The sequence below is a fragment of the Pagrus pagrus genome, assembly GCF_965226575.1.
Source record: "Pagrus pagrus genome assembly, chromosome: 2".
Classification (NCBI taxonomy): Eukaryota; Metazoa; Chordata; class Actinopteri; order Spariformes; family Sparidae; genus Pagrus; species Pagrus pagrus.
Window position 1 is genome coordinate 24,862,062 of NC_140186.1, and position 14,195 is coordinate 24,876,256.

At 43.9% G+C, this 14,195-nt stretch overlaps 2 protein-coding genes across 4 annotated transcripts in view; one reads left to right on the top strand and one right to left on the bottom strand.

Annotated features, from left to right (window-relative positions):
- pkd1a (polycystic kidney disease 1a) overlaps positions 1-6,536 on the top strand; it is a 73,094-nt gene extending 66,558 nt beyond the window's left edge. The window contains exons 54-56 of the mRNA XM_084383694.1: positions 836-970; positions 2,738-3,064; positions 3,258-6,536. Of these exons, the coding sequence (XP_084239820.1) occupies positions 836-970; positions 2,738-3,064; positions 3,258-4,301 (1,506 nt within the window). The 3' untranslated portion in view covers positions 4,302-6,536. The remainder of the gene's footprint in view (positions 1-835; positions 971-2,737; positions 3,065-3,257) is intronic.
- A 66-nt stretch (positions 6,537-6,602) lies between these two features.
- Positions 6,603-14,195, bottom strand: part of tsc2 (TSC complex subunit 2) — a 29,510-nt gene continuing 21,917 nt past the window's right edge. For 2 of the 3 annotated variants that reach the window (XM_084381616.1, XM_084381615.1), the window contains 12 exons: positions 13,630-13,872; positions 12,695-12,943; positions 9,988-10,145; positions 9,037-9,638; positions 8,504-8,582; positions 8,328-8,414; positions 8,042-8,228; positions 7,805-7,944; positions 7,638-7,716; positions 7,457-7,548; positions 7,286-7,384; positions 6,603-7,161 (listed from right to left, as the gene is read on the bottom strand). In XM_084381616.1, coding sequence (XP_084237742.1) covers positions 6,994-7,161; positions 7,286-7,384; positions 7,457-7,548; positions 7,638-7,716; positions 7,805-7,944; positions 8,042-8,228; positions 8,328-8,414; positions 8,504-8,582; positions 9,037-9,638; positions 9,988-10,145; positions 12,695-12,943; positions 13,630-13,872 — 2,183 coding nt within the window. In that variant the 3' untranslated portion in view covers positions 6,603-6,993. Of the gene's footprint in view, positions 7,162-7,285; positions 7,385-7,456; positions 7,549-7,637; positions 7,717-7,804; positions 7,945-8,041; positions 8,229-8,327; positions 8,415-8,503; positions 8,583-9,036; positions 9,639-9,987; positions 10,146-12,036; positions 12,130-12,694; positions 12,944-13,629; positions 13,873-14,195 lie in introns of all 3 variants that reach the window. The other variant, XM_084381617.1, reaches the window with a different exon arrangement.

Sequence of the window (14,195 nt, forward strand, 5' to 3'; positions counted from 1 at the left end):
GATTATGTAATACTAAGGAAAATATAGAATAGTGTCAGCCATGTCCTTATAATGACAACACTTCTACCAATGGGCCTCATTCTCAAACAGTGTCGTCACAAATCTGTGCTTACACCATGCAAACAAATGCTTTATGCACAAATCCAGGATTCATCAATACTTCATCTTATGTAAATTTGTTCATACTCTGTGAACAAAGTTAGAGCTGCCTCAGACCATGTGTAGGCACAAATGATAAAGGCCCTGCTGTCCTGGAAAATGTCAACGCACACCCTTTAACTAAATGCAGAGTTTATTAAGACTGCTTTCATTGGAAAAGTTTTAATAGACAACAATATTTAAAACCCTTTATTTACTAATGCTGGTGGAATCTCGTCAGTCAGGAATTGCTTTTTTCTTTTTTAGCATTTCAATATTTATTTTGGGAACACATTTGTTTCACATTTATCACTTTACATAGTATCAATTTTAGTGCAAATAGATTCCCATAACATTGTGCAGACTTTAAACAATTTGCAGTATGTTTGAAATCTATCCATATTTCAAAGTGAAACAAGATATTTGATAAAGAAAATAAAAAAAAAAATGTTTTATTTAGCTTGAAATATGTAGTATTTGGACAAAAGCATCTTCGGTAATGTAAAGACTACGATGTTATAACAGCTAGAAGTTATTTCCAAAGATAGGAAAATAAGGCCTTAGATGTAATACACTGGAAGTTTCCATTTAATGCCAGCAGAAAATATATTTTTATACATTATATTTTGTGTTTGCTTCTCACTTTCTCAAACACATATTTCTCTCTCTCTCTCTGCCTTCCTCGATGATCATCCAGGCGTCCCACCAGTTGCGGTTCCTCAGAGAGTGGGCCGTGTTTGGCAGAGCTCTGCGGCGCTCGGTCTGGGAGCTGCTGGGAGTCGCCCTGGCTTTACTGCTGTTGGTGCTGGCTTACTCGCACACAGGACACCTGGTCAGACTTTTTCTCTCGTCTCTTCCTTCTGTTTCTCTCCTGCCAAGCCTCCCACACACACACAGATGAAACATAATGTAAACTTGAGGACAGTACACACTGGTACATTGTGTATTATCTTCAAGTTTACATTATGTTCTCATCCAACCCACACGTTTGTTCACCTTTTATGTTCGGTTCTTTTGAGTCTGTTCAGAAAATGTTTCATTGCCATGTCTACAATCTTCTTTACAATTTTTCCAATAAACCCCCACTTTAGCACGGACAGCACAACACAGCTTCATCTACTGCATATTGATTAATATATATAATGCCAGAGAAAAGGTCTTGCTGTGTATATAATAACAAAATGTTACCCAACAGACTTTTTTTTACTTTTATGTAATCAGCATGTTACCTGGAGATATTATCTCAGCCCTGCCAAAATGGAAGTATAATTATGTTTCATGAACTGACATTACCAGAAAGAAGAAAAGGAGGAACAACAGAAAATGCATACACAACAATCTTATCATTTATTCCATTATAATTAATCATTTTTCAACAAATAACCAAATGACTTCTATTCATCAGTGATCTCTTTGTCTTCTCCATGAGTGTCATTACCACAATTTGGCGTGCCTTTTTTGATAATGACTGATAGTTATTTTAAGTGGGAATTGTGTGAAAGAGTAGCTTTGATCCATCAGTCTTCATCTGTAACCTATTCACAAACTCAACTTTCTAAAATTCAGCTCAAACCAGCGACTTTAAAAAGAGACCAACGTATTCTGCAGCTTCACACCAGCGCTGTGCCCCTGTACAGCCTCACCGAGCTGTATGTAGGCATAGTGTGCATATATTGAAAAAAAATGTTGTTAAATCTAAAGTGCTCTAGATTAAATTCTGTTATCTGTGTACCACTCTGTATGCCGTTTGTTAATGTCTATAACAGTTGTCTCTTTTTATTGTCACAACTGTAATCTTTGTTGTTGTTTGACTGTGATGGTCTCAGATTAGCTAATTGTGGCACGTCACATGTAACCCATGTCTCCCACTTTTTTTCCATTTAAAAAAATCTGACAAGTGAACCTGATATTAACTAAAATTCCAATCAGTAGAGCGCATACCTCCGCCAAGGTCCAACAGTCCCTTTTAGTTCAATCAAGCCTAAACACCGTTGGTCTGAATCCCCATTATCTCAGCTGCAGGCTTTTATCCCCATTTGTTACCATATAGCAGCTGAAAAAAAAAAAAAAAAAAAATTTAAATCCGCTAGATCCGGATTTGTATAAGCATCCTCATCAAATTGTACTCATAGATACCAGCCACATATATATGTCAGATTTTCAATGAAAATGTTGAAAAAGGCCCCTTCTCACAATGTTAAAGAAAGGGAAAAAATATTCCTGAACCCGTCCTTTGAGAGGGTCTATTCTGGGCTGAGACCCATCCTACGTCAAAGTTAACAGGCTTGACATTCAGATGATTCATAAACATCCTTAGCAGCTAACATAGCTTCATTATCCAGCATAATTAGCTAGTTTTGCTTTATTTTAATTTAAGCTAGCTAGTACAAATTAAACATCTTATACAACATGGTATTGTTTTTAATGATATATAAGACGACATACCTCTGTAGTGGGATTTCTTTTCCTTTCTTTTGTTTATAATCCTTGTTTTGCTGTTTTACTGCTTCACTATCTCTGATTTGTCTAATATTCCTGGTGAAGTACTGTGAGGAATCAGATGTTTTAAACCTTTCCTCCTCTGTCTCCTTCACTCCAGCTCTTCCACTCTGTACTGGATGGCTACAGCAGTGTGAGCTCTGCCTGTCTGTCTTTGTTGGGTGCCAGTGGACGGGCTCTGCTGTCATGGCATCCTAGCTGGACGACCACGGGCCCCTCTACCACCGTCTCCTCGCTGGTTTACCACACGAGCTTCGCCATACTTCGGTTGGTGTTGCTGTGGTTGGTCACTTCTGTGTTATTGAGGAATTACCGGCGCGCACGAGCGGAGCTGTACCGTCCAGCTGTGGATTTGCAAGACTACGAGATGGTTGAGCTGTTCCTCAGACGACTCAAAATGTGGATGGGACTCAGTCGGGCCAAGGAGGTACATTTCCTTTTACATATCTACAGCTGCTGTGTCTATTTCAGAGAGGAAACACACAAGTTTTCACAAAGATTTGATACAGAGAAATAATGATAGAAGATGGTTGATTATGGGCTACATCTCTGGTACTATTCATATGTTAATACTCACACTCTCCCCCTCTCTTTATCTTCCTCCTTAATTCTCTTCTCAGTTTCGTCATAAGGTGCGTTTCGAGGGCATGGAGCTGCCACCGTCCCGTTCGTCCTCCACTAGTGACTGTAAGTCTCTGTGCTTGCCACCACTGGATGGTCCTGACTCCCCTCCCACACCGGACAGCGTTGATGCGGGCTCTGAGGCCTCGTGGCGCCCAGCCTCCTCCAGCCCCTGCAGCCTGACTGAAGCGCCGGGGATCGGCCTTGGTCTCGGGCTGGGCCTGGGTTTAGGACTCGGTCCAGGAGTTGTGATGGGAAGTACCAGCTGGAGGGAGAGAGCAGAGACCGAAGCCTCTCTGAGGAGGCTCCTCCCCACCCTGGACGCCCTGCTGCAACAGCTTGACCGTGTCAATGTGGCAACAGAGGATCTGTACCACATCGAGTGCAGACTGGAGCGTGCCCAGAGGAAAAGGAGGCGTAGAGGGAGAGAGAGAGGAGGAGGTGGTGGTGGTCAGGGAGGGAGGAGCGAGGCGGGACAGAGAGGGAGGGGTGAGGACAAGGACTCTGGGTGGAGGGAACGAAAAGGTGGCAAAGAAAAACACAAAGGGAGCAAAAAGGGGAAAAAGACGGAAAAAAGTGAACTTCCAAAGGACTGTGGAAACACTGCTGCCAACCCCAAAAAGACTCCAGCAGCTACACCTGTTCCCTTCTTAAAGCCAAGACCAGCTTCTGCCACTACACATACACCCACTCCTCAAGCATCAGCCAAACCTTCGGTCAGTGCACCTCCACCTACACCAGTCGTAGACAAGCCCGCCTCTGACTCATCAGCAAACACTCACCAAAACACCAAAACTCCCACTGCACCTCCATGTACCCCGGCTCCCACCCCATCCTCGCCATCTACCCCTGCGCCTACGCCCATTAGCCGTGACTGGGACCCCCCCACAGAGAGAGAGACCCTCCCTTCCTCCAGCCTGTTCAACCACCCAGCTCACACGACCACCATCCCTACACGCAAGCGAAAACGCAAACCCCCACCCCTCAAAAACAAGGTGCATCCCAACCTAGACCGGCACGGCCCTGCACACCCCAAATCCTGAGGACAAACATTGGAGCAAAGGAATGAGAGAGTGAATGTTGGGTTGAGGACGAGAGGAGGGCGGGGACAGCAGGTTTTGTCCCCAGGTGCCCCTCTCTAAACCCTGGGGAAGGAGTGACGGGACAGTAACAGGACAAACAAGTAGAAAGACAGAGACGAGCAGTTTGGGGTGTTGAAAGATGAACAGAAAGCATTAAAATAAGACTTAACAGCGATCTGTCCAAATCCCAGTCCAGTTTTGTTAGGAACAAGGTGCAGGTCACCAGATGCTAACAGAGCTAGTTTAGTCAGCCACGTACGGTTCAACGTTGAAGCCAAGAAATACTCCTTTTTTTCTCCCTGGACTAATCCTGACCCGCCGTGACCCTGGAGGTCACAGCGGGGCACTGACAGGAGCACACAAGCGTGCTCACCCAAACCAACTGAAAGCAGACGATGCAGTCAGTCTTTTTGTGTATCTCAGAAAATCAGTTTCTCAGTTATGTTGTCTGTCTACATATTTTTATATTTTTTATATTTTGGTCACCATGGGTACTTTTTGTGGCCTGTCTGAAAATGTCTTATGGATCCACAGATATACGCACACGCAGGTAAACACATGCATAGAAATAACACTGTAGGCACAGACGCGTTAACGTGCCGAGAAAACACATTCGAGCATACACACACACAGACACACACACACAAACAAACAAACAGGTTGTTGGGGTGCCAGCAGCCAGTTTTTCAGGGTGCAGAAATAACCGTCCAGTGTGGAGAAATGACACAAAGATGGTGACATGAAGGAGGTGTAGCAAGTGGTAGTAGCGCAGAACAAAGTAGTGTAGGCGTGTCAGTGATGGAGATTAAAGTTAAGGAAGCAGAAAGGATTTACTGAACATTTACACAAGTTCTCCCATCATAAAGCTATAATGACTCCCAGTCTGATTACCTTTTCAAAATGTTTTTGTTTTTTTTAATGTGTTGTGTTCATTACGGTTGTGATTTAAAAGCACTTTTGTTCTGATGTAGATTGTTTGTCGGTGAGGAGTGGCGTAAAGTAATAAGCTTGGTGTCCAAACCAATAGAGAAAGCTTCACTCATACTGTATCTTAAACTATAAGCGTTGCCAAAGCTTTCGCATCATTTATGCATTCTGAGTTTTACCACGTCGAGCGATTAATTCATTCATTTTGTACTTAGCACTTTATTTCCTAATGGAGCTGATATTCAAGGCCATATTTAACTCTCATGTGTCCTGTTTTCTTTTCATATCTTTAACAGCTACATTATAGACACATCCTTATAAGTATTATCGAGGTGTTGAAGCCATAGCTAGTAGTTGTGTTTGTGCTTTTGTCTGCTCTCAGTAGCGTTGTTTTTTATGTCTTATTTTGATCAACATGCGTACTTCCTGTGTCCAGTGGGCAGATCTCAGGGAACCCACCCTTTTCCCCAAAACCTGGAAAAACAACCAGGAAAACCAAAACTGGGGACAAAGTAGGTGTTTTCAATAATCTAAGTAAACGATAGATTGTGTTGTTAAATCAGGCCATTGACTTTGACTTCAGTTTACTTATTCTCTCAGCCAGAAGCTGGGAAGTTCATGTGTCGGCATACCAAAGTCCTTTTTCCTCTCCATCCACTCAAACTCCATCATTACACATCACAAAGCAAATGCTAACACCCTTAAATGTTTTTATTTTGAAAAATCATCACCCTCTTCCTGCCCAGTTACGTTGCAAATGTCACAAAAGGACCCCGCTTCATCTGTGTGTGTTCATTTCTGTATATATTGGTGCTTCGTGGTGTATATATTTTTGCTTTTCATGATCAGTATTGTTCATGTGCTGCAGTGGCATAAGCATAGGTCAAGCACTGGTGTTGCAAACCCCAAAGTGTTACATTTCTCCAGTCTAACTGAAGCACTACAGCCAAAGCTATCAATCTATTTTATCTGAATCTTTGTTCACAATATGACACTTAAAACACAGGAGGCTCAGCAGTCAACATTTAATGCCTCCACTGTCCTTCATGTTCCTGCTCTGTGTACAATGTTTTAACAAGATAGTGCCAAAGCCTCCCTTCTTGTCCTCTAGCTGTCTCATTGTGTTGTTCGATGCATTTTGTTTAAAAACGGTGTTACAGAAACAATTTGTCCATGCTCTTCTTCGTATCTCATATCTGTATTTTGCAGCTGTAGCACTTCTCCTGCTTTTGCACTTGACAAAGTCGAATAAAGATTTTGACAGCTGAACTGTGCATAATGAAATGATCTCTCCCACCCTTCCCTGCTGGGTCTGACTCAACGAGCACAAATCCATCTTTTTCATGTTTTTATTTCACACATATTTACACACAAACACACCCTGCTCTCAAATGTAGTGTTCTGTACAACTTTACTCATCTCATGTTGCACATCAGAAGCATCATGATTAGACCTAAAAAGTGCAAAGCATTAGCATTTCAAAAATGTTGTCAAAAAATATGCAGAAATGACTGTCTTCACATATCAATACTTCATCACAAAATAAGCCTTTATAATACCGTGAAGCTCAGAAGTTTTCCAATACAAAGTCCCAATTGGTTTAAGTCAAAATCACTGTTTCATCCTGAATTCTCCCACGCAGAGAGGTGTAAGTAAACTCACCTCAGCTCTAAGGCAGGTGTGTGCATGCGTGTGTGTGTGTGTGTGTGTGTCAGGACAAAATATTTTAAACGAAATCAGTGAAATCGTCCACGGTGGAAACAAGTCTTTTCCTCTGCCCGGAGGATTCTTGACTTGCTGCCGGCGTGCTCTGCTGGAACGACTTGTTCTGCTGCGCGTGTCCCTGGGTCAGAGAGATGCCGGGGGTCGAGCGAGACTGAATGTCTTCCTGGGCCTGAGACAGAGCACAGAGACGTCCAGGTGGATGAATTTTATGAGGAGGAAAATGAAAAATATCATGACTAAAAGTAGTGACAGTGATGAAGGAGGACCATTTACTCCTTTGTGTGCTTTCTTACCCTGGTCCTGATCCTCTTAATGTGTCGTAATCTGGCCAACCACTTGGAGGCGTAAGCGTCCGAGGGGTTGGCTCTGTACTGATGCACCAAAGAGGCCATCTGTGGACAGACAAAGACGAGTGAGAGTGTGTGTGATGAGCTGTGCAAGGGAGAGATAAGGGGAGGACTTACATTGGCATGCAGAGCCATCTGTCTGACTAGGAGAGGAAGGTTTCGGTCGGAAACGATTTTTGCCACTGTCGTGTCTACTAACCCCTCCAGATCTGAAAGAAAACGAGAGATGGAGTAGAAGTTGAACAAAAGTCAGTGCTGGCGTTAAACGAGGTCAGAGAAAACGCAGGTCTCAGCTCACCTTTGCGGCACTGGAGGGTGACAAGGTTACATTCATAGTCCAACGGTTTTATGATTACTTCTACAAAGTTAAACTGACCCTAACGGGAGGAAAAGAGACAAAAGATCAGAATTGAAGTACAAAATATATACTGCAGATTTCAGACACTAATGCATGTGTGTATGTACCTTAATGGTGCCCAGTTTGTACTCCTCTCCAGAGTCATTGTACACCACCATGACAAAATCATTGCCGATGTGGCGCTTTTTGTTGCAGCAGCCCTTGTCGCTCTCCCTGTTTGGCATCAGTGTGGCTATGTGGAAGATCGCTGCACAGACGCAAGTTCATTAATAATAAACAGACTGCCTGTGGGAAAGAAATAATTACTACATTACCATTAATGTCACCCTTTTCCCTGCACTCACCCTGCATGATGTCATCATGCCAGCAGTAAGTGAACTCTCCGTCGTCTCCATACTGGTCGAGCCCTCCGAGGAAGATCTGGTCGGGGTCGCAGTCCTTCAGGTGGATTAATTTGCCCAAGCCCGTTAGGAAGGCAGCGTAGCGGTTCGAACCGTACTCATTTGACAGGATGGCGACCTCGTTGCTAACCTGAAGAGAGCGGAGAGGATGAAGGTGCAGGGTCAGAGATTAAAGGAGCTATCTGACAGTAGTATTTAATTAAGATGGCAATGAGATGTGTGTTCTCACCTGACCAGCTCCGACAAACACCACTCCGATCTTGTGGGTGTCATAAGGAGGCATCTGGTCCAGAACCTTCACAGCGCGGTCGATCACCTACCGCAGAGAATACATTTATGAAGAACGCTGTTTAAAATGCGCTGGAGCAGACTCCAGGTCAGCCACACACATGGAGGCCAACTAACCTGAGTTTTGGGCAGCAGCAGCGGCTTGTTGGCTTCATTCCCAAAGAAAGGAGAGTGGTAGAGCTGGAGGAAGACAAAGCTAGAGGAGATAAAATAAATAAATAAATAAAAAAGAGTGTTTAAAAAAAGCTTATAACCTACATGTTGATTATTGTTTGTACCCATCATGCAAAACACATAACAGATGTGTGATTCATAGGCGCTGGATTCTACACGGTATAAAAATACAACTAAAGCATGTCATAAAAATAAGAGCAGATACGGCTCAGTATAAAATATATTCCATTCCAGGCTTTAGGGAGCATTTTATAATCTCTTGTCATTGAAAGTGCTGTACAGATTCAAACCTGCAATTTCAGATTATTCATCATCTCAAATAATCTTTCTATTTAAAACTGGGTTGTTATTAAAATGTTCTTTGCCTCTCTGGATCACGGTGATCAGTGGAGCAGAGATTAGTTTACTGATGTAACACACTGCGTCAGTGATTTGGCAGAAACAGGCGTCGGAGGCGTGTGTAAATCTCTGAGTACCTGGGGCTCAGTCCAGAGATCTTCTCCGTGTTGCTGGGTCCGGGTCGACTGTGGTACGAGTCCCTGTCTGTCCTTCTCTCCCTTCTGGAGGAGGGGGCCGACACCGAGATGGTGTGACCACGGGGTCGATGGCCTCCGCCGGGGGAGATGGGTCCAGGTTGCGCAGGTGCTGCTGGAAACTCCAACCTCATCCTTGCTCCTCCACTTTGAGACGACACTACACCAGGGCCTTCACCCCCTTGACTCTGACCTCCATTAACATCCCCTCCTGTGCTTCCCTCCACCTTCTCTTTCTCAAAGTGAGGCTGCTGGGCCTGAGGCTTGCCCTCTGAAGGTGCTCTGGGCCATGACGTGTCTCCTGGTGCAGTCTCCGACTCTATAGCGGCCTTGGAGAAGGCTTCGGGTAAGGTTTGGAGCTCCGGAGAGGAGCTGGACTTGTTCAGTCCATGACCCTGGGACTGAGTGTGGGTCTGGAAGGGCAGCTCGGGCCCCTGGCTGCCTGGAGTGGACGGTCCCATGGTGGGCTGATCGATGGGAATCGCTCCCTCGCTCACCTCCTCCAGCGTCGACTTTTCATCATCTTGACTGGAGGTGGAGGAGGACTGGAGGAGAAAGATTGGAGATGATTTCAATAAACAGCAGAGTGAAGACTTTAAAAAGGACCTTACTGATGGGCGAGCATTTTTTAGCAGATAAGCTAATTGTTAAAACATACATAACCTCAGTGTGGTTCTGCAAGTGCAGAATAAAGCACTGGTAGGTTGCTGCCTATTATGCAGGAGAAAGGATGGGAAAACCTGCTTAAAATGAGCGTAGGTGATGTTTAATCTCTACTCAGCCAAGAATCAAACCAAAGTATTTATATATATTAGTCTGTATTGTTTAACATACAAGTTGAACCAAACCAGCACATGCGTATGGAAAAGCCCCATGAGTGCACCAACTACCTACCCTGCTGAGCGCTCCGGGCGGCGCGCTCTTTGTGAACTTGTCCGCGGACATGAAGATAGGATCGGAGATCATTGGCTCGAACTCTTCACTCTCCAGCCAATCAGAGGGGGTGTGTGCTGTGGGGACACCTGAGCCCTCCTCCAGCACCACCACAGAGTCTACAGCAGGACACAGCAACAAGCACGTGGGTTACAGGTGGATACACAAACACTTAAGACAACCCACCCACACACACCCACACACCCACCCACACACCCACCCACACACACCCACACACACCCACACACCCACACACACCCACACACACACACACACACACACACACACACACACACACACACACACACACACACACACACACCAGTGTCGTCTACTATTAGTTACACAACCAGAAAGACATACAAGGAGTAAGAGTCCCACAACAAACATCAAAAATTCCATCACAGTTGTCAGTACTCATTTTGACACCTCGCACACACTTTCTCTTTAACATCTACATTCTATTTGAGACCAAGTCAGTCAAATTAATCACAGTAACATGAAACAGAATCAGATGCATCCATGTTGATCAAACAAACTCAAAGTGGGTGATGCAAACACACACATGAACAGACATTTAGATCATGGCCTTTAGTAAATCCGACCTACAAACACAGAGATCAGAGACAAAGACAGATCAACACAGCAAGCAGCTTCTATCCATCACTGCTTCATCTACTTGATTTTCCATCATGCATCTGTTTGGTTGCTTTGCTTGTTATCTCGGCCCAAACACACTCCAGCTACTGCAACAGCAGCCCAGACCAGGCCTGTATCAGACTCTCTACAACCAGAGAAGAAGAAGCCAACACAGTCAGGTGTCTTGTGACACTTGAGAGTTGGTCCTCAGAACTGCACTGCAAATTTCTCCATCGCCCCACTGGCCTAGCAGTAAGGCAAGGAAGAGCATGTTAGTGGGATGAGGTCTGGGCTTTCCTGTTGACAACATCAGAAGGTCAAAAGGTTAAAAGGTCGACCTGGGAGTATATTTCAGTGACAACAGAGTTAAAGAAGATGATTAGGAACAAAAAATGAATCACGGAAGGAGTCAAAAATCACAATCCATCTTTAGGTGTCATTGGACTGATTGATCCGTGTGCAGGCATCGCTTGTCGAAGACCCTCCCTCCCTCCCGTGTTAATAGACGACTGAAGAATAAAGAAGAAACGCTCAATTCCTTCACTTGCACAATTTCCAAGGACAAAACAGCAGGGCTTTTTCACAACTGAGTAATCTGTGACAGGTGTGCAGGGGAGGGCTGCAAAATTATGAAGAAATGTATTTTTCACTTACAATTAAAGGAAGAAATCAACATTTTGAGAAACGTATTTGCTTTCTTGTTGATGTTTTTCTTTTTTTTTTACCTTAGGATGTAATGACTTGTTTTATTTTGCCACCTTTGTGAAGTACTTTGTAACATTGACTTTGAAAAGTTGAAGATGATGATTATTATTAGTATATGAAAAGATTGATTTCATTCTTATGCCTTCATTCCATTAAATACTGAACCGGAACCAGAAGACGGAGAAGCTTAGCTTAGCATAGCATAGTATAGCAAGGCATTACAGTAAAAACTGCTTCTTTTTTTTTTTTACAAACTAAACTAATAAGATGTAACATGTTAATCTTTAGAGATGCTGATACATTTAGTTACCTTTGGACAGAGCCATGCTCGCCGATTGCACCTGTTTCGTTTCCTTATGCTAAGCTAAGCTAACTGCCAAAACAGTATAAGCATAATATATCTATAATATCTATCATCTCATGTATCTCTCTTTTAAAAAGTGCCCAAAATGTCAAACTATTCCTTTTAACCAATATTACAGTCTTTGGATCTTACACTGTTAATTTTCAACTTACAGGGGAGTGGATATAATATAATAAATGTGATAATGATATTCCAGTTTGTGCTGGCAGACCGCTGGATTGTGCAAGTGAGAAGAAATACACTACACCAGGTGTTCTCTGGAGGTAGGGGGGAGGTTTGGGGGCACACGTGGTGGACGGTACCTGCCCAGGAAATGCTCCTGTGCAACCTGCCCGGGGCCGGAGGGCCTAGGGGGGCAGAGGAGCCCGAACCCAGAGACCAGAGAGAGCCGCCCACTGCAGGCAGGACGCCAGAGGACAGGTTGGTGGCACATGAGGCCACATAACACACCAGCATGGTTGTGAGGACGAAAAAACATGAAAACAAACTAATCAGAACAAGAAAAAAAAGTCACAAAAGCAATGAGAAATATGTGGAAATTAAGAGTGAGGAAAAAAGATGAGCTGATGGGGTAAAGAAAAAAAATGTGGAGATGAACGACTGGAGGCAGGTGAGCCCCAGAGAAAGAGAAGATGAACAAAAGCACAGACCACCGGGCGAAAAAATATATTTGAAGCAGAAAACAAAAGCCTGTCAGAACCAAGCTGGCTTATTGATTACCTTCAGGTTCAAATAGAGTGTTTTGCAATTTGGCATTCATCTCGGTCCATTAAAGGGGATTCAGGACGGGCAGTCAGGCGGACGAGATTATTAATCCATTATGATTTTCTGCTCTGTAGCTAAATAGTCTGGCTGTGTTGTTGTGTTACATTTTTATGATCTTAAAATGATGTTCGCTGATCAATTACGACCACCAACACACACCGACAAGATGAAGCACTTTCCTCTCCTCAGACTCACCAGTGTTGGAGCGCTGGATCAGGTTGGCCTTCCCTCCAATGCTGCTCTGTGTTTGGGTTAGGGGTTCTGGGGCAGGGGCCGGCGCAGGAGCAGCAGTGCTAGCGGGAGCGCTGGCGGTCTGGGTGGGAGGCTCCTTCACTCCCTCCATGGCCATGAGGACACTCGAGAGCTCCTGCAGCGGCATGTTGCCGAGCTCAGAGGAGAAGGGACTGGGTGGGTTCTCCAGACACATCAGCCAGCTCGTGTTTCCTGTGACAACAGAGAGACAGACACACATAAGACCAGTGATCTGCTGTAAAAAGACCACACAAGGGCAGATTTATTATCTTTGCCCATAAACTACAAATAAAACATCACAAATACAAAGGTTTGTAGCATGTCAGAGATTTTTAGATCATTTTCCTTAGTTCAAACTATCAGTATGAAACAGTAACAAGACATGAAATTAAATTGAGCTGCATTTGCATTTTAGTCAAATTCAAGTTTTTTTGTCATTATATTCATGTTGTACTACACTCCTCTTTTGACAAACACTGAATCAAATGTGAAATTGGTTGTTTTATTGATTTTTTTTAAATACAGTAAATACCAAAAGGAATAGTTTGCACACCCCAAATGTATCAGGATGCTCTTTAATTTAAATGATTTGATAACATTTTTTTAAACTTCTACAAATGAAAGAAGAGATCGAAAATAAAGCAGACTGCATGTTTACTGTTGGATTAATGATCTTGTGCAGTTTTCAAGGTACTGCAAGATCAATTTTAAATTGTCCAGGACAAATAGAAACCAAGGGCAGCCTGAAAGGAACAAATTCAATATAACAGTACATCGTGTACGTCAGAAAATGCTCTGCTGTATTGCCGGTTATTGTCATGTTGCAGATAACCTGGTATTCTTCCTTTTGTTGTTGATATTCAGTGCAGTTTGCATACCAGACGGTCTCCGTATGAAGATCTCTGCCCAGCCCTGTGTCAGCATGGGGACGAACTCAGCCAGGCTGGGGTTGTCTTTGAGAGGTGGGGGAGCAGATGGGGCGGCAGACGTGGTGGACGGAGGGCCCACACCATCCAGGGTGGAACTGGAGGGCGGAGAGAGCGGAGCAGCTAACTCGCTCTCAGATGGGGACACCAGAGGACTGAGGCTCTGAGCGGGACCAGCACGGAGAGCATGGCCGCCTGTAACGGACAAAAGAGGAAGGTCATCCTCATCATTTGTCTGCTCTTTTTCTCACATTATATTCAGACCAGTTTGAAATAGAAAGCACATCTGATCAGCAAAAAAACAAAAGAAATCATGTTCAGGAAGACTGACAAAGCCAAAAATATTGATATCATTAAAACACAGAAATGGCATAAGATACAGGCAGCAAGCTCTGGCTGTGGACGTGCAGATCCACCAACACAGTTCGAAGTCCAAAGCACAGCAAGTACAGACAGACTTTAAATGCGTGGAAGATCACAGCGAAGAAGTATGACTGAATACCCTTTCCCTTTGAATG